At 38.7% G+C, this 19,391-nt stretch overlaps 2 protein-coding genes across 5 annotated transcripts in view; both read right to left on the bottom strand.

The window, feature by feature from the left end:
• Positions 1–481: 481 nt before the first annotated feature.
• LOC117483984 (TLC domain-containing protein 4-B-like) lies at positions 482–14,395 on the bottom strand. The gene is made up of 7 exons (XM_034132367.1): positions 14,102–14,395; positions 10,384–10,553; positions 9,409–9,498; positions 8,213–8,271; positions 7,886–7,980; positions 4,001–4,074; positions 482–3,734 (listed from the first exon to the last, which is right to left on the bottom strand). Exons 2-7 carry the CDS (start codon positions 10,536–10,538, stop codon positions 3,416–3,418), a joined length of 792 nt encoding a protein of 263 aa, XP_033988258.1. The 5' UTR covers positions 10,539–10,553; positions 14,102–14,395; the 3' UTR covers positions 482–3,415.
• Positions 14,396–17,318: 2,923 nt separating this feature from the next.
• The window catches only part of phldb2b (pleckstrin homology-like domain, family B, member 2b), a 39,766-nt gene continuing 37,693 nt past the window's right edge, over positions 17,319–19,391 (bottom strand). For all 4 annotated transcript variants that reach the window (XM_034132377.1, XM_034132379.1, XM_034132378.1 and 1 more), the window contains one exon: positions 17,319–19,214. In XM_034132377.1, the coding sequence (XP_033988268.1) occupies positions 19,074–19,214 (141 nt within the window). In that variant the 3' untranslated portion in view covers positions 17,319–19,073. The remainder of the gene's footprint in view (positions 19,215–19,391) is intronic.

Genomic DNA, 19,391 nt, shown 5'->3' with positions numbered 1-19,391 from the left:
AACACCTTTAGCACCTGCAAGGAAATAAGAAGCAGACTAGGATTTATGTGGCATTGTGTGACAAATTGACCCTTCTTTTACCAGCATGGTTCAGAATGTATAGTGTTCAGTGAATGCACCATCCTTTCCCAAGTGTCATCCATACATATCTTTTAGGTTTTATGACTTTTCTGAGCATTTCGGAACACATTTCAAATATACCTACATCATCTTTGCTTTGTAAAGTGGCAGTTTGATCTCCAAAGTCAATGCAATACAAAGTCATTACAATACAAATCAAATATGATTTTGTATCGTCCTAAACAATGTTATAGCTGCCATTAAAAAGTCAGCCATGCACTTGTCAAAGAAAAAATACTTAATATAATATGTATTGACGATAAAAAGATTGCGTTTAGTTAAAAAGCATATTGTAAAAAAATTGAGACAATACATTTGTTTTAAGCTTCAACATGATAGCACTTCAATTAAACACATCACATCAGTTAATTTGGTATTTATTGGAAAGAACAAGTGAAAATGTAAATGACAAATATTTTCTCTTCTCCAATACATTCATAGAATGTCACTAAACACTCCGTCTACTCACATCTCTGCCCCGTACGACATTCAGAACAGAAACACCGACACCAGCACCGCGCTCTCTGTTACCGCAGCATCTGCTCTTGGATTAATAAATTAAAGACAATGGTACGGATACAATGCTAGATGCTCATAGTATTCATGTTTATTCGCACTGCCCAGATTGTTAAAGACTGTGCCGATTAGTATTCAAGTATTCCCTCACGACTTCTCTCTGTGCTGGATATTATACAAAATATCTCTATGATGCTGTCATCATCATCATCATCATCTGTGGATTACATTATGTGACACAGTACAAGAATAACGTTTAAGTAAACATTATGTACTAAGAAAAGGAAAAAACCAAAGTTGTCTTGCAAAATGTATATCTGTTTACAGTGCGATCCCCATGCAATACCACATGCAGTTATAGAGGGTGCATGAAGAAGACCTTATCGGCCATGCATACAGCCACAGCTGAACAGAAGTGTCATGCTGACCTGAAACCCTTTTATGATTTCCTTTAATTTCCATTGAAATATGAACACATCCTGACTGTTATCTAAGATGTGAGATAGCATATAGCCAGAGTCCATCCTGTTCCAAACAGTGCCTGTAATAAAATGGCGTAAAAGTCTTTCACACTTTTGACCAAGCCAAACTTCACTGAGCCTCATCACACTGTGAGATGTGTGTGAGAACATAACAAACCATGGTTGGCACTGAAAATGCTCATGGATATGAAAAATAAAGTATATCGGAGTAGCAATGGCTAAAGCACTGGCACGTAATTTGAATTTAAAACCATAACAAAACAAAAGCACTAAAACAACCAGCCTTTACATGACGCTTGGTTTTACATTTGGAGCTAATACAAAGGCCAACATATCACTTTAGACAGGCATCAGACATGGGAAAACTGTGCTGTGGGCGTGTAACAAATATTCACTGTGCAATCACAAGTTGTTTTTAAAAGGCAACAAAATCAAATGCTGAATAGCAAGGCCTACTCTCAAAACTAGCAACACATTTGACAGAAGCTTCTGATGTACAGCTCATAAAGATACATTTTCAATATAAATTCAAGTGTTGTAAATCATCTACGAAGTGCCATCTTTTAATTTGAACAAATGATACATTTGTCCTGAAAAGCCTTGTACAGATTTGTTCAGTGTTGTACGGTGATTAACTGCTTTGTCGGTAGAATAACGCTTAAGAAACAACGATGGGGTAAATCATCATAACTTTTCAATATTCAACTGAAAACAAAACAGTACATATTTGATCAGTTTCATGAATAACTCTGGAAGTGCACATGGTGTTTAACAGCTGGAAATCATACAGAACAGAAGCAAAATGCTCTAAAACAACCGGAAAATATCTCTAACATATACAGAAGTATTAACAGTTGAAATACTGATTATTGTCTCTGATTTGACCAAACCATTAACATTTTTAACATTCAAAATCTAGTCAAATTAATTTACTATAATCATGTACAGAATTAAGTTTGATAGCCTAGATGTGCATTCTATCGTGGTAAACACATGCAGCTTGTTGTGGCTAATGTTGCATTTAAACAATTTGTGAGGATATCATAAACAGGAAGTGTGAATATTACATAAACCTAAGGTCAGACCAGTGCCAGATCTACTACCAACATTTCAAAGCCGTTGCTCTTGGTCTACAACACTGATTCTGAATGAGCATCCCTTTACATGCATCGCACGATGTGAAATAAATATAATGACGGCTTCCACAAACAGTGTCAACAACGTAACTTTGTGTATCCAATGTGATATTTGTTTCCAATTCCTGTGAAATATCAGGTTGTATTCCTATTAAATCATGTGGATTTAAATATCTGGTGTTGCCTTAATATTATTATTTGCATTGCTAAATGTCAGCAACACAGCAGTGACATTCAGTTTCCCTTTTGGCCTTTTCAAGGTACTCCATACATCAGTCTCCTTGTCATTAAAAACAGTCAACTTGAATTGTTTAAAAACGATTTGCCTTGACCCCAGCAAGACAAAAGAAAAACACTTTAATCCAAACCATTAAAATGCAGAAAGACTCACAATATCAAATAAACCTCTTAATAGGCTGGCTTTTATTCAAACCTCTTGACCTAATGACAGTGGGTGAGTGATTCAATGATTTCAATAACTGTTCTCCTCTGTGATTGCACTTGATATCCCTCCTTTGTGGCAGTCAAGTCCCAACAAAGGAGGGAGGAAAAAGAGATGCTTGACCCTTTTCCTCAACAGGCCTCTAACAATGATTGTATGGCACTGACCATTATAGAGAATGTTTCCCATGTTCCCTTTAAATCTTTGCTTTACCATCAACATATTCCATCATTTCCATCCCGGGACTCAGGCAGCAGTAATAATAATAATAATAAAAACCAAAATATTTTAAAGTATTTTGCTGAGCATAAAGAAAAGTAAACTTGTTGACGATTTGTGGTAATCCATTGTCTCGGGACGAACTCTTTGTTTGGTGGAGAGGAAATTTGCCATGCTCATATTGCTAACAGGTCATTCCATGGCTTAGTCTGTTAAACAGTCCATTGGTATGCTTGCTTTCCAAAATAATTCCCTCATTACATTCGGTCCTGTAACATCACCTCGCAGGTTTGACAGTCCAAACTGCTATCCACACACTGTGTGCTATAGTTTCGCGTGCGTATAGCCCTATTATTTACACGAGGCCGATAGAAACGGACCCCACAAACGATAACGGGTCCTAAGGTGGATAGATTTGCAAACAAAACGCTCTGGGGGGTCAACCGAGTCCGTGTTAGTCTCTGCTGTGGAGTTCTCCCACCACTGACACCTTGTTTCCCTTAATCCGTCTTCCCATTCTCCTGAGGCGCTCCGGCTTTGCTCCGTTGTGCCGAGCGCAGCACTCTGTAGCAGCCGCGGGCGATCTTATGCATCCACATAACGTTCATGATGTCCAAGCAGATGCTGGAGCCGATCCAGGCCACGCGGCCCCCCCAGGGCACCAGGTAGAAGGCCTCGGTGCCATACACCATGTACATACGGATGTAGTAGACCGGCATGACGGCGATGCGGACAAAGAAAAAGACTGCTGCCATGGCAACACCGTTCGCCATGTTGGGCCGGGAGGACTTAGGATAACCTAGTACCTCAAAGAACCAGCTGGAACACAACACAGAGTTAGGAAACAAGATGCAAATATACAATTATGGAAAGACTGTTCACTATCACTTCAGCTTTAGCATGATTAACAAGGAGTTGGTATCTACAGTAATAATCAAAAGACAACATGCAAGAACCAGTAGATTAACTACATGTTATTCCTAACCATTTTTACACCTTCTAATGAATACAACTGCAAAACATTTGTAAATTGAGCTACTAATCTTAAGAGCCATAGCCCAGGTCATTAGCAAGCAGGTACTCACCGCTGGTTAACACATGGCGTGGAAAACTCCGCAAGCAGACGGAAGTTAGCAAAATAAGGCAACATTCCTAAGCCCTGCAAGAACAAGGTAAAAACAGGAAGACAACGAAACATGAAAGGGAAAAAAAACACAAGAAACCGAGTCATTTTGATCAGCAGGCAGGAAGCTCACACTTCGCCTGCTCTGCAAGTCACTGTATGATATTTCAGATTTCAAGACATGCTTTTACTGTGAGGGGAACTCAAGTCCAAATACAGACCTACTTGCCAGATCTAACAAAAGAGGCTTCTGCTTCAAGGCTCACAATTATTCTTTGGCTGAATTTAGACTGGTCCTTAATTTGACTTCAGAATGATTAATTCTCCTCATCTATTCATGCCTTTGTAGCACGAGTTTCCAGACCATATTTTATGATAATCAATCTGTCTGAATATTAGATATATGAATGTTGACTTGTTTGCCTGATAATGGCCCCAACTGTCAAACATCTAAATGGCTCATCCTTTAAAGAGTATTAAAATCATGGGATCCATCCCCGAAGATCATGAATTCCCTAAACTAGAGCAACATTCTTACTAATGCTAAATGGGGTTGCTTTTAGTGAGGCAATACATGGTTTTGCGTCATATAAGTTGTCATGTTACCTCATATATTCAATTAACACTGACTAATGCATCTTTATACCAAACCATATGCCAACTACTGCCAATTGCCTTCATGTATTTTCATCGATAATGCAGCAGAACAGTGTAAAGACCCCACAGCATGGCAGTTATTCTAATAATCAAATATCAACACAGCAAAGATATTGATACAAATAATGTACAACCATACACACACTCAGCCAGCCACTACTTGAAGGAGCAATCAGAAGCCATGCAGAGGGAAAGCAATATGTTTACAAGTCATAGCTTAGCGTATCAGGGCCTGAATCCCATGTTGTATGAGATCATCGTCAGCAGGTTTGTACTTGAACGCTGAATTTAAGAAATTCATGGACAGAAGCCAATATGACGCCCTTGAGTGAGCCCTCTATAAAAGATAACCCACAAGGCTTTATTTTCCATTTCAATTTCACACGTTTTAAGCTGCTGCTAAAGAGAATGAAGATGATCTTACAAACAAGATGATTTCAGGACACCTCATCTTGTAAACATGGCCTTCCCTGCTTAATTAACTAAATAAAGCAGGCTAAAATTGTTTTAATATTTTGCAATCAGACACATCTGTTAACGACTCTGCAATAAGATTGTTTTAGAGATTGAGTGCTGGGATTTGGATCTCTACTTCTTGACCATACAAATAAAAATCATAAGTCAAACTCAATGCTAAGATAAAAATCACAGCACTCAATTTCTCCCACAAACAACCTAAATTGGAGGTTATTTGGCTTTCACAGCATGTACAAGGAGACTTACCGTCAGAGCTGAAACAAAAGCTGTACATTAAAACATACTTACTATGTGACACACACATCTGCATTGCACTGTTTGTAACATATGAAATGAAGTTTCCACCTAGCATTAGCATGCTAGTACCTCTAGGAACTGGTAAGTCCATACTGTGACTGGGCATCATATCTGCTCAGTGCAACACAACAGCATATAGCAGACAAGGCAGGAATAGGTCCCCATCTAGAACAAGACCTGCTCTGGGTTTTCTAAATGACACACAACCCTTTTGGTAGTTTTTGCATGAACGGGGATGACACAACCCGACTCGATGTTGGAGGTTTAAAGAGGGGCTATTTATGTTAAAGTCAGCAGGACACAGAGACAGACAGACAGATATATTAGAAAGAAAAAGATGCCACAATTGAAGTAAATAAGAAGCAACATTAACAAAAACGTAACAAAAGAAAGCATGCATCTAATATTTACAGTTATAAAATTACCGTATGGATTTAGCTACACACACAATATACAGATTATGCTGCAATTAAAAAAATCATAAGATTATTTGAACCGTTATGAGCAAACATTAGTGACTGATTAGTCAAGAATCGTATCATGCCAACAAGCTCATAACATTAGGCTGATTCAAGTCTTAAGTATTTACCAAGTACATTTTGCCTTAATTTGGCTGTGTGCCCCATAATATTCATATTGGGTAGGTATAATTTATTTGACATAAACACACACAACACATTAACTAATAAGACTTAGACAACTAGACAAATTTGACTAGGTACAGAACTAAAATAAAATGAAAACGTTCAAGTTTCAAGTTGACCACTTTTACACTGGTTTCACCCATATGTTCAGTACAGTAATGTGAGGTGACAAACGCGGAGCATTCATTCTGTTGTCCCACATGAAGTTCAGATCTCGTCTGAGGAACAGTCACGAGTGACCAGTAACAGTATGGCCTACTTTGTCTCATTATCCTATCTGTTTTAGATACAGCGGCTTGCTCTGTTTCTCAAAATAAACGGCTGGATTTAAAGTTTAAATCCTATTTTTAATATAACGATGTGACACTGATTTAATCCTATTATTACTTGGACACAGAAATGTGGAAACTAAATATTCCTCATTAACAATGCAATGAAGACAGACATCCAAACCACATGGTAAAATGTCTCATTTAAGAAGAAAAACAAATCCGTAAAATCCAGCCAGTGACTGTAGACAGGGGTACAATTTAAATCTGGATTTACGAGTTTATATGCAACATAAAGCTAAAATGGAATTATGTTTTCTTTCCAAGTACATCTGACAGAAGAGGCCGGAGGGGCTTTGTCAGTTTCCTCTTTAGGAATAGTCAGGACAAGTTTAAGGAAGAAAGAAGAGGCAGAGCTAGGATTTTAACACAGAAACAGACAGGCAAAGGCCGGTTATGTAGAAAGGCAGGGAAGTAATTGAGAGTTAAATACTGTTTGTTGGCATGCACAGTTACAATAAAAAAAACCCTGCCTTTGTAGAATGCTTCAGAGCTGCCAGCATGCACACAGTGGTTACAGATTAGCATCAAGCTGCGCTAAACTCACGCCAGATTCACACAACTTAAAAAAAGGGGGTCAGTAAAACAAAGAGAAAGCACGGAAAGTGTAAGGGAAAGGTAGGGGGGGGGGGGGGGGGGGGGGGGGGTCATCAGCCAGTACCATCATTGAGCATTCCATGCAAAAATACCATCGTCATTCATTTCCATAATAATAATTATCAACAGATCCTGTTGACCTAGAGGGTTTCAGATTGAACCAAGAGTGAACAGCACTACCCAGAAATGCTGAGTCATATCAACTATCTGCATGTTTAGACGAGAGCTAACTGTATAAAAACGGAGCATCAATAAGCAGCTTCTTAGTACTTCAAAGGAGAAAGGATCAGCAGGCTAATACCTGCAGTTAAAAAATAAATAAAGCTAATGTCATGTATATCAATCGATGTGCACCACCTATCAAAAATGGTTGACTTGCTAGCTACGACTGCTGATGATTATTGGTAACACTTCTTAGTATTCGCACCATATAAGATGTGTTTATACATGGCACTTTTGGCCACTCTTCACTTAATATTTGTACATCGTGAGAAAGCCGAGAGGAAGGGAAACGACGCCTCCTGCTGGACCACGCTAGGTCTCACAGGTACATAAACAGCTAAACACATAAAGACTTGTGAAATGATGAAGCTCAAAAAGTGAGCTTTGAACATCCATAATATTTACTCATCTGATGTGTTTGAACAATTGGTGGTGTTAGTCGCCTATTAATTTGGCCTTGAACATATTCAACTAAACCAGATATGAGCAGCATGACAACACTCATAGATCTTAGTGAGTGGAGGCTATCTGAGGTGAAAGCCTGACAGGACACAGCTGCTCACTCTTGGTTGTCTCCTTCCCATCTTGCCTGCATGTTCTGCTATTGGACAATAAGGCACTCACCAGTACATAGTAGTAAGCATACAACGCTGCCAGGTGGTGAACTACAAAAAACTTGTCGCCTATCGCCTTCCAATAGTAAAATATTAGCAGCAGATCTGGAAAACAGAAGCACAGGGGAAACACAGATAACATGTCACTGGTGTAATCCAGTTTAGTAGTAGTTTGAAGACCAGACTGTAAACTTCTGATTGGCATCTGACCCACACAATAAGGCATACACTTAAGTGATTTATCGAAGCAATACGTTTACAACATCTTTTTACAATGTACATGCATCTTCTTCTACTTTCTCAAACATATCCCAGGTAAACTGAAGGTTTCTCTTACCAGATATGAGGTAGCCTGTTGTGATGGCAACATTAGTCTTCACCAGTGTAGGATCTCCCCTATTGAAAAAAAAACACATTTGGTTTGAGAAGGTTTGTGTGATTAAATGTTAAAGGGGCTCTAATGTGCTTTTTCTGTGCATGTAAATGGTCTGCAAAGGCTACAATCCCAAAGTTCCTTCCAGAGGGAGTTTCTCTCCCACACACTTTACATCACTATGTAACACTCGCGCTTCTATTGGCTAGCGCTCCAACACATTGTACATGATAGGCTAAGGGGCGAGACATCTCTAAGCATTTAACCAATCACAACAGAGCCGGCCAGCTAACCAATCAGCAGACTGGGCTCTGGTTTCAGACAGAGGGAGAAAAGAGGTGCTGCAGCACAGGCAGTATGAGAAAAATAAAGCATGGAAACATGTCACAGTAGAGACACACAATATAAATATGAACCTGAAAATGAGCATCATATGGCCCCTTTAAAGCTCTTAATATGTAGGTGTTGAAAATGTCAGCAGCATGGCTTCAAAAATGAACCCGAGGTAAGTAAATCTCTTCCAAACTTGCAGGGGAATTCCCATTGCTATAAATCAGAGACAGATATTATCACCAAGCATTTACACCCTTGGTTACTGTTGCTATGGCTGTCATGTGCGACAAAATAGACGTTTGATTCAATCTTAAACAGGTTGCTCAGGTCTTGATTTGATCAGCAATGCTAGGTATGTAGTATCTATGTTTTCAGGTTCTGTAAACCAGTTGTACATTCTGTTAACCCTCCTATTGTCACAGTAAGTTTGATTTAATTTCATGTTTTAAGTCTTCAACCTGCTATATAAAAACAATAAATCAATTTGATCATTTTATTTGAGTTTGAAGGTCTCTATAAAAAGTGTTGCATCAGTGTCTCTGTGTTAACCTGACCTGGCAGATAATAATAAAGAGTCTGCCAAACTATACAAAAATAAGGTTCTTTTGTGATAAATAAAAGTCAGTCGAGTCGAGACAAGAAAATGAAGTACAGTACATGTACAGTATACTAGGCTAGTTTTCAACTAAGGAAGCATTCAGCTGTGCCATTTGGTGTTTCCATGAACCAAACTTCTTGGACCAGTACCCTTAATAGTCCTTGTCATATTAAGTGAAACAGTATGGGAAGCAAAGGTTAAAAACATGCTATTCTCAGTCAATTCTCACCAGACTGGGTCTTCATTGACGGGATCATCAAAGAACAAGATGTAGAGACAGAAGATTCCCACCAACAGCGCGTGAAACGTCGACACCGTCCTGAAATTACAACCCAGACACACAGCCGTGATTATTTTGTTCTGATTTTAGAGTACAGTGAGTATTTGTCCTTGTTCAGGAATAGTGCCTTGGAGCTGCTCTGTGGTTTAGAGCGCTGAGTTCTCACAGCGAATCAACTGATTGCCTGTTGCGGCTGCACACAGATTCAGACCAATTATACTAAGAGATTAAACACTGCTGCAAGGTCAGGCAGAGCAGCAGACTCCAGGTCAGTCACTCAGGAGGTGAGACAGTCCAACAGCAATCAGTCAGTGAGACACAGTGACAGCCACACTTCCTGTAAGACTGTTTCACTAGAATCTGTAAAGTCATGGACCTCACCGGGAATCCATATAGCCTGGATCCATCTCCGCTAATCACTCAATTGCTCAGAAACCATGTGACAATTTCTATTTCACAAGTGCTCTCATGAGTAATAAAAGGAGTTTGAGAGAAAATGAGTGATTCATGCAAGTCACAGCCTGTCTGTCTGACTCAATACACACACTCAATATTTGTACTCAAACGTAGTTGTCATAGCTAGTATCTGCAATGTACCCATAACAGGATAGCAGTTAAACAGCTACTTGACTACAGATGACACTGTTTGATCTAATTGTCTGTTCATTAGTATGAAGTGAACACTGTGTCCCTGACGCATCTTAATATTTTCACTGAAGAACATTTTAATAATGGCAATAGACATAACAACAGGCTTGGCCTTGCTGTCAGACTGAGATAGGATCTTGTTAAATGTTAAAATATGAGGTTGACTTGCTGCCCGTACATCGAAAAGTGGAATTTAGAGATACTGTAAGTGTTACAGGAAATATGTGGTTTGTCTGAACAAAGACCCATGGTGATAATACGGTTTTGTCGGGTCACCTTGAGTTCCACTCCACCTTCTGCTTGTCACTGAGGCTGAGGAAGCTGGAGCTGATGCGTGAGGACACCCAGGGGCTGAGCCAGTGGAAGAGCCACTGGAAGGAGAAGAAACTGATCACCGAGATGGTGAGGATGAGCAGGCTGAATGGGTCCATGGCCACCCAACCACACTGAGGGAGAGAAGAAGTTTAAGATTAGTGCTTGAAGTGGTTACCCGTTATAAATACCTTGGTATCTGGCTTGATGATTGTCTCTCTTTTAAACGTCAGGTCAATAATCTGCTTAGAAAGCTAAGGGTGAAGCTCGGTTTCTTTTTCAGAAACAAGTCCTGTTTCTCACTTGAGGCCAGGAAAAGGCTAGTCTCTGTGACCTTTTGACCTGTGCTGGACTATAGGGATCTGATCTATATGAATGCACCTGCCCATTACCTAATCAAGTTAGATGCCGCCTATCACAGTGCGCTGAGATTTGTCACAAACTGTAAAGCACTTACTCATCACTGTACCCTGTATGCCAGGGCAAGTCTGCCATCACTTACTGTTCGGAGACTCAGTCATTGGTACATGTTCATTTATAAAGCCATGCTGCGTAAACTGCCACCTTACATCTGCTCACTGATATCACGGAGAGTCGCAAGTAGCTATTGCCTAAGATGCCAGGATGTGTTTTTATTACATGCACCAAGTGCTAGGACTGTTTTAGGCACTAAAGCTTTTATGTGCGCTGCCCCTCTAGCTTGGAACACTCTGCAAAACATTTTGAAAATTAGCATTTTGGTTCCCCTGCATGTCATTATGTTGTATGTGTCCTTTTGTTTTCTGTTGTATTTCTGTTACATGTGTAACCAATGTGCGGCAGGTCTCCCTTGTAAAAGAGATCGTTGATCTCAATGGGATTTTTTTACCTGGATAAATAAAGGCTACAAACAAACAATTAGAAATATAACTGGGAAATTAGACATTCTCTGTTGTTTCATTACCAAATTCGGAATTGCATCAGAAACAAAACCTCTGCCATTATAGGCCTAATCCAATCTTGCTAAACTCAAGAAGAAAGGCTGCCACTGGCCTTAACAAAAAAAAGGTATATTAAAGCTCATAGGTAAAGTTTGTTTATAATTAAAATTAGAAGTCTTGAAGAAACGACTAATGAAATGTTTTTTTGTGAGTTGATATTAATGTAACTGACTGGCTTAAATTAGCAAGTAATAATGTCTCATGATTGTAGGACCCAAATTAAATTAAATCAAAATGATAACGTGGCAGACTTTGTGACATCAGCAAGTATTGTCTTGTTGCACAAATAATTGATTTGTATATAGAATCATGATTAGAGTTGTGATTATGACTTCTAACAATAACTCTGCTCCATCAGCTTCTTTATATATTTAGCTCCTGTACCAGGATGTACAAAGTATTAAGTTGCATTTCGGCAAAGATACGCTTATGTATTACTTCCTGGAACTCTTCTCAGAGTAAGTGAACATTTTCAGAAAGAAGACCAAAGAATCAGGACACACTGTCACACTGTGTGCTGAAAGCAGTCATAGTGTTTTCACACCACACACACACCTTCTAAAACCACACACACCTTCTTCCCCAGGAAGCTCTACAGCAAAAAGCTGCAGGTCTACTGAATGCTGAGTGGAAACGTAGCTTTCTTTCAACTTTTGGAGGATCTTTTTACGTCTCATTACAAACATGAACAAATGTCCATACTAAATGTCCCGTGTGGCGATTACGTGCTTGAGTTGTACACACCATTAGTCAGAGCATCACTAAAGCTGCTCCATTATTTGGATTGCAATAATCCCACCGTGTACAAAAGGACATTTTACAGAAACAAAATAAAAAGCTCTACTCCTTTTATTCATCCAGTATGCGTAAATGCAAGTTATTGCTTTTGATCAAATTAAGTGTTGGATCAAATATTATAATATTTACTATGCTGACATTTTTGGAAATGCTTACTGTAGCTTTTCTAAGACCAAAACACATGTACCATGACCAATCGGGTAGATATTGCCATCAACATTAAATACATGCACATTACACAGCTGTACTGCATGCCAACAGCTATTGGAGACTGGTACGTACCACAGCTGTTATGTAAGAGCCTTTTAAATGGACACGGGTCATCCATGTTTTGGAAATTGTGAGTGGAATACGGTATAAAGGGTAATTAGCGAGGGGGGGGGGGTGGTTCAATAAAATCCATTTGATCTTGATAATTATTTAATTCTAAAACTAGGCCTTGAAGTGATAATGATGTATTAAAGAAATCTGTACAATGACCTCAAATAACCTATAGATCTATTTCGTCATATCTATATTTAGAAAAAAAAGTGATCAGCTCTGCATGCACAATGGCATGCAGCCGATAAATGTATGTCAGTGACAGTTCCTCTGCAGCCATTGAACTGTTTTTATGAGTGTTGCCGGGAGCTGTTTTGCATATGGCCTGATTCGGCTGTGCAAGCTCTTGGTAAGAAGCCAAGTCAGTTAACTTTATAGACGTATTTACATCTCCCACGCACGGTGTATATCCCAGGATAGGCAACCTAAAATAAAACACATCTTTCTCCCTGGAGCTCTGGCCTTGGTTATTTTATATCAGCCTTTGTTCCTTTGCTACGCGAAATAAATGCTCGAGGACAAACAGTGTGTACCTCACTTGCCAAGAGAAAGTCATCAGGGAACTGAAAGGCCAATTCCCCAGAGTCCCCGCCTGTAATGCATCCGAGGAGAAGTACTTTATTGTAGCATGCTGCAAGGCACAAATACTTTTTGTTATTAGAGGAACACTTCTAGAATCTATAACTGAAGATACATCTGGATAAGTAAAGCCATTCTCACAAAGTGGGGTCATTTGAGGTGCACACATGTTGTAGTTGTGCAAGTTCCCATGCAGAACTGCCAAGGGCAAATGGTTACAGAGGTCGCCTTAAGGATACAAAACAGCTGAAGATTCATGGTGAACCAAGCACCAGTAGTCTTAAACAATCTGCTTTCTAACACATTTGCCTTGTGAAGTGTTTCTTTATCAAAGATCTAATCATTTTAAACCCCCAAACAACAATCAGTGAATCAACATGAATGTCAAAATCAAGGTGGACCAGTGCTAATAAACAAACAAGGACATACACCTTCAATCAAGGCTCATGCAAGGCATCACAACAACCATTATTTTGAAAATCCCATTTCTAAAAACAAAGAGCAGTCCTTCGGCAGATGTATCTAGTTATAACAAGGTGGAAATAATGACTTTAGAGGGTTTAACTCCAAACTAATGAGTGCTATCCAGCACCCACTGTTTTAGTGCTGTCTCATAAGGATTTAGTTTGGGCCTGCCTTGAAGAAATGCCTTTACATTTTCTTGAAAGTGATGTGTATTTCCAGTGAATTGGAATGAACAGGTTTTTCCTGTAAGATTGTTTTGCGAGCTCCATATCCATGCAACCAGGGTGCGCTTGCGTAAGACGGTTGGACCTGTTTTAAAGAGGAAACGAAAATAACCGTGTGCATCACCGGATTGCCTTTTAGTGATGAGGATCGCTAAATAATGTTGTTATAGGGGAACTCTGGTTCTTTTACGCAAGGCATCTCATAGCACACGCACAAGGCCAATTGACGCCACAGCTACTGGAAATGTGTTGGAAAAACAACACTGGCCTGGTGTCTGGGACCAGCCTTCTAGGAGGAGGAAATACATCACCTACCTTTTGACTTTCATTCAGATGATCTGCGCCTCACTCTCGCAGCCGGTTACGGTTCCCAGGGTCGTTTTCCGTGTATATCGAGTCATGTCGAGTCATTTTTTGATAAACAAGAGAAGCCCGCCTCTTGCTCCACACACACACACATACACACACACGCACACACACGCTAACAACTTGTGGGGGACGATGCAGGGCTGGAGCTCCGCGTCGGAGGCAGCTATGCGGTGTTTACCGAGGATCCCATCCGAGGAGAAGCGTGCGTTAACGCGGACCTTGTAGCTCGACGCTCGATTACAGAATATCCATGGGGGCGTTTCTGTGTGTGTGTGTGTGTGTGTGGGGGGGGGGGGGGGGGGGGGGGGCACCCTCTCTCTTTCTCCTCCGGACTCAAATTACAGCTGAATTCTTAAAGATATACACACACATTCACACAGGCGCACATACAAACAGCACACAGTACAGTGGTCTGCCTTAGAACAGTCACTGTGTCTATTTATAGCCAACTGATCCAGGGGGAATCAGAAACTGCATCCCTGGTCAAGGTTTCATTGAATATTTCCTTTATTGTAGCCCTTTTCTAACACGATTACATATTTTACATTACACCAATGTAATGTGTTGGGTTGTTTATGTATTTTAGATTTGTTTTAAACATATGTATAATCTAGACTAAGCTACTCTTTAAATCCCAACTGCATTTAATACATCAACATAAAACACATTAATCCTATAGAATAAATGAATTAACTGTTGGTGCAATAATAAGTCAATGGCTTTTATAGCTGCTAGTTTTCCATTGGAAAAATTAAGTTGTGTTTATTTTGGTTAGACCTGTCTGACTCTTGCTGACTTTTTCAGTGTTACCTACCCATGCTTTAATCGAGTTTTTCTGAGTAGAGATTCGTTGAGCAGCTAGGCTTTAAAAGACAATACAAATGGGAAGTGTAAAAAGACATACAACAACAGACTCAACTTCCAGTGTTTTATTAAGCCACTGATGTCATGTGCTCCCCTGCTCAGATGTCAGCCATACCATTGGACTGTACTGTATGTACAAAGTGTCCAGACACATTACCAGAGGGCAGATGGCAGATTAAATGACCTATGCAAGCAATTTAAAATGAAATGGCTTATACCTAGATTGAGTAATGCCCGTGTATTTAAATCCTGATGTGCATAGATCACAATGAATAGAGTTTATAGTATCCTTTAAAGGTGGGGTGGGTACGTTTGAGAAACAGGCTCGAGATACACTTTTTGTTATATTCCATGGAATGCTCTTAACATCCCGATAGCAATGAATATCTTTGTCAAAGTGCTTTGACAAAAAATCCATAAAAAAAATCCATCTATAGGCCTATGTATTATATCTGCTCTCTGATAACACAGAGAGTTGCAAGCAGCTATTGTCTGAGATCGCATGATGTAGTGTTGTTACATGTGTCAAGAGCAAGGACTGTCTTAGGTAAGACAGCTTTTATGTGCGCAGCTCCACTTGCTTGGAACAATCTACAGCAAGAATTGAAACTGAGCAATTTCATTCCTCTGCATGTTTTTAAAGCTAGGCTTAGTGAAATGCTTTTTGATACCATGGGTACTTGTAAATGTCGATAACTATGTAAATGTAGCCTGTAAATATAATGTATGATGTCCTTTATTGTTTTATGTTTGTTTTATGTTTCATGTGGAACCTATTTGCTGCAGGTCTCCCTTGAAAAAGAGATCTATGATCTCAAGGGACCAATCTGGTTAAATAAAGGTTTGAAATTAAATTAAATTAAATCTGTGGAAGCCGTAGTACTGTAAAAAGCACGACCAATCATTTTAGCCGGCCCGGCTAAAATAACTGGATGGCCTACCTGCCTGTCAGCCTTCCATCTGTGCACATTTTTTTATGTATTTATTGTCAAAGCATTTAATTTATTCATTGCCATCAGGATGTTAAGAGCATTCCATGGAATATAACAAAAAGTGTTTCTGAAATAAATGACCTACCCCACCTTTAACTGATAAATGCATCTGAGGGGACAATACCGACTTCTGCCACATGGCGGCGCACCTCTCCATGTTTCTAACGCTGCAATTGTTTTCCATATTGTGTTAATTGACACACTTACATAAATACGTTTTGGTAGGAACTTTTACTTTTTACTGACTGGAGTAAAAGCTTAAAGTATCATAAGTTCCAAGTACCTTACATGTTTACTTACAGTACTTGAGTAAATGTACTTAGTTACTTACATTCACTCCTCACACACACCTTTCGTTTGTGTTTCAATACTAGAAGGTTGATTCTTTTTTAGCACACACAAATATGTTAACCCAATATGCCTCAATTTAATGATTTGGTCCCAGACACTTTAAAAGGCAACAACTATTTTATCATTTGTCCAAATGCACACATACATGCACTTATGCTTCCCTCTGCTGGATGGTTTGTGAAGTACGTTGTACGTGTATTTCCTTCATGTAGCACAAGCATAAAGGTTGTGCATGTGCATGTGGAAATAAAAAATAAGCTAAAGTAATACAAATAATGACTTTTGTTTTACCTTTCTGATTTATATTGCATATCGACACTTATATTAGACACACATATTCTAAGCTTGATTAGCTTAACCCTTTGTGCAGCATACATTTTATTAAAATTCTTTATTAATTATATTTTATATACAAGGTTGTTCTCACTAAACCATGGCCATTTGTACACATAATTACAGAACCCTAAAACCGGTCACATATAAGTTTTATATTTCAATTTTTATATGAACTTGTATTTGTTTTTATTGTTTAGTGATTTGTTTGTAACTATATTTCCTTTCATTGCAGTGTAGCCTCTCTCTAATGCAAAACCATTAAATGCTTCTGTTATTTGTGCTTTTAGGATTGAACGATCAGGGATTGATTGATTGAAGTCTTGTAGTCGGTTCTTGACGGATGAATGCTTTTATCTATGAACAATTGGCCAACACCATGGGTATGTTCACAAAAGATTGCACGTCTTAAAATGTAACACGTGGAGGTTTGTTGGTCTGAAGTAAGTGACTTAACTACATTTCGAGTTAGATGTTAAGAATGCAATTAAATCTCTTATGTTATTCCTGTAATCAGCAGTTACAATGTTAATCTTTATGTAATGAGTCAGTTACATCCACCCATTTGAGTTTTTTAAGACTTTTTTGGAAAGCATGCACTCACAGAAAGTTCTTAAACAGTAAAAGGTAAAATATACAATTTTTATTATTTATATATGGAAATACAAAATTAAGATACATGCATTTGTAATGGCATAAATACAGAAGGGTCAACATAAAAAATAATTTCCAAAAAGAAAAAGAACATTTAAGCTCATAGAAACTTCCACTGTAACAGCTCCTTTAGTGGTTGAACTATGATTTTGTCATGCACAAACAAATACCATTTTGATCTTATTGTACTTAAAGATTTAAAGCAAAGAAACATATACAATATACCACAAACATGTACTTTGGTCAATATGTAAAAAGCAATAGCAAGAGGCAGGAACTGATCAGTATGGAGTATGATTTGACATATAAAAGCAGCTTTAGTGATCAATGTGGAATAGTCAGTAAAAAAACCTTGAATCAGTGGTAATAAGGCAATTCATGAAAGCTAGTGGACCAAAGCAGCACAACATTTTATATCAGTCAGTTTTCTTTTTGAGTTCCTGTACCATATTCTTTCTGTCTGACATCTTAAAAGACACTCGTGTTTTCTCACCTTTAACAGTTTGGCATTGTATATAGATACATTAAGCTCTTAAAAATAAAGATAATATGCATGTCAATCACACAAAAGGAGTTTAATATGGATCATAACCGTCCTCACTAATCTTAACTACAACTTAGAAACAAAATGTACAAATATCTCAATTTCGTGCCTTAACAAAAGTCATTATTCCTCAGGCCTATTAAACTAAATCTTCGTGTTGGAAAATAACAAGCATGACTCAAATGGTGTTTAAATAGAGCTTCATAACTGAGCCTGTGGTGACACTATTGTAAACCCAGAACAGTAATCCATACATTGCTGAATTACTAGAGCTAAATCAACTGAAAATCTCTATGTGATGGTTGTACTTGGATAACTAGTCATTCAACCATGTAAGAATAGCACCTTGGAGCTACAATAGAAGCTCTCAGTAAATAGGAGTTTACATTGAAGAGGCACTTTGTAACACGTGTATAAGTTCACACATGATCATTTGATGCATGCATGCACACCGTTAAGACCTGAGAATGCCACAGAAAATAGAAATCAAATGAAATCGAGGCAATAAAAGTTAAAATGATAATATATTTGCTCAACTGCTTTTACTTACTGAATATGAATTCTTTATTTTGTACATAATATGATTAAAATACACTTGAAACAGTCAAAACTATTTGATACAACTGTGAAATTGAGCACCTGTTCTACTATGAAGTTGAAAAGGTTAAGGCTTTGTATGGCACATAGCATTTGGTATTTTTAGTTGATCATAAATGACAATCATGATGTTGATAATGATATACTATAGATAAAGCTTCTCCACATTAAACATCCTTTGTAAAAAGCTTCTTATGACCCAAATGGGGTCAATCTGCTCTTCTCTGAAGAACATAGCTTGTAATAAGCTCATGTAAAATATATTTTATTAACATTTGTGTCTTTAAACAACACGTTGAGGGCACATTCAGATCTACTTTACGACATGAAGTCTCTGGATTGAACCCATGGCCTTAAAATATCCAAATAATGATCTTATATCTGCTTACCATTTCACATGAATTCTCAGCATATGATAGAAAACCGTGCTCATCTCGTGAATGAGGTGGACAAAACGCAACGCTGACGTCTCTACACAACATTCTTCAGCATAGATGATACAAACATCCATCCGGAGACAAAATCAATTGTAGTCTTTAAAGCCACAAAGAGGCGTAGAACATTTGCGTATCCCGCTCCTTCACTACACCATGAACTGTGTGTATCCCTCAGCGCCTGTGACGATCACATCCATCCAGATCCTCATGGCCTCAGGAGAGGGAGCTACCATGTAGTAAACTCTGTCGTGAGTCTTTACACTGAAGGTCAGGGAGGGGTTCGGGCTCTGATCGAGGAAAAGGATAGGAAAACGAGGAAGGGAGGGAGGGAGGGAGGGAGGGAGACGGGTGATGATGAATGGTAAGTAGGAGACAGAAGGAGAAAGGTTGAGAAATCATTTAAAAATTATATTAGAAGATGATAGATCACCATTTTCACGACAAGAGTTATTTCCATGCATTAC

Source organism: Trematomus bernacchii, unplaced genomic scaffold, assembly GCF_902827165.1.
Source record: "Trematomus bernacchii unplaced genomic scaffold, fTreBer1.1, whole genome shotgun sequence".
Lineage (NCBI taxonomy): Eukaryota > Metazoa > Chordata > Actinopteri > Perciformes > Nototheniidae > Trematomus > Trematomus bernacchii.
This window is presented reverse-complemented; position numbering and strand designations above follow the sequence as displayed.

Bases quoted from the DNA above. Each gene is read 5' to 3' on its own strand.
- LOC117483984 (XM_034132367.1), bottom strand. From the start codon at position 10,538: ATGGACCCATTCAGCCTGCTCATCCTCACCATCTCGGTGATCAGTTTC. The intron at 7,981-8,212 runs GTAAGAGAAACC...TCTGTTTTCCAG, and splicing joins AACAGGCTACCTCATATCTG to ATCTGCTGCTAATATTTTAC. The intron at 3,735-4,000 runs GTGAGTACCTGC...GTTGTGTTCCAG, and splicing joins ACGCCATGTGTTAACCAGCG to CTGGTTCTTTGAGGTACTAG.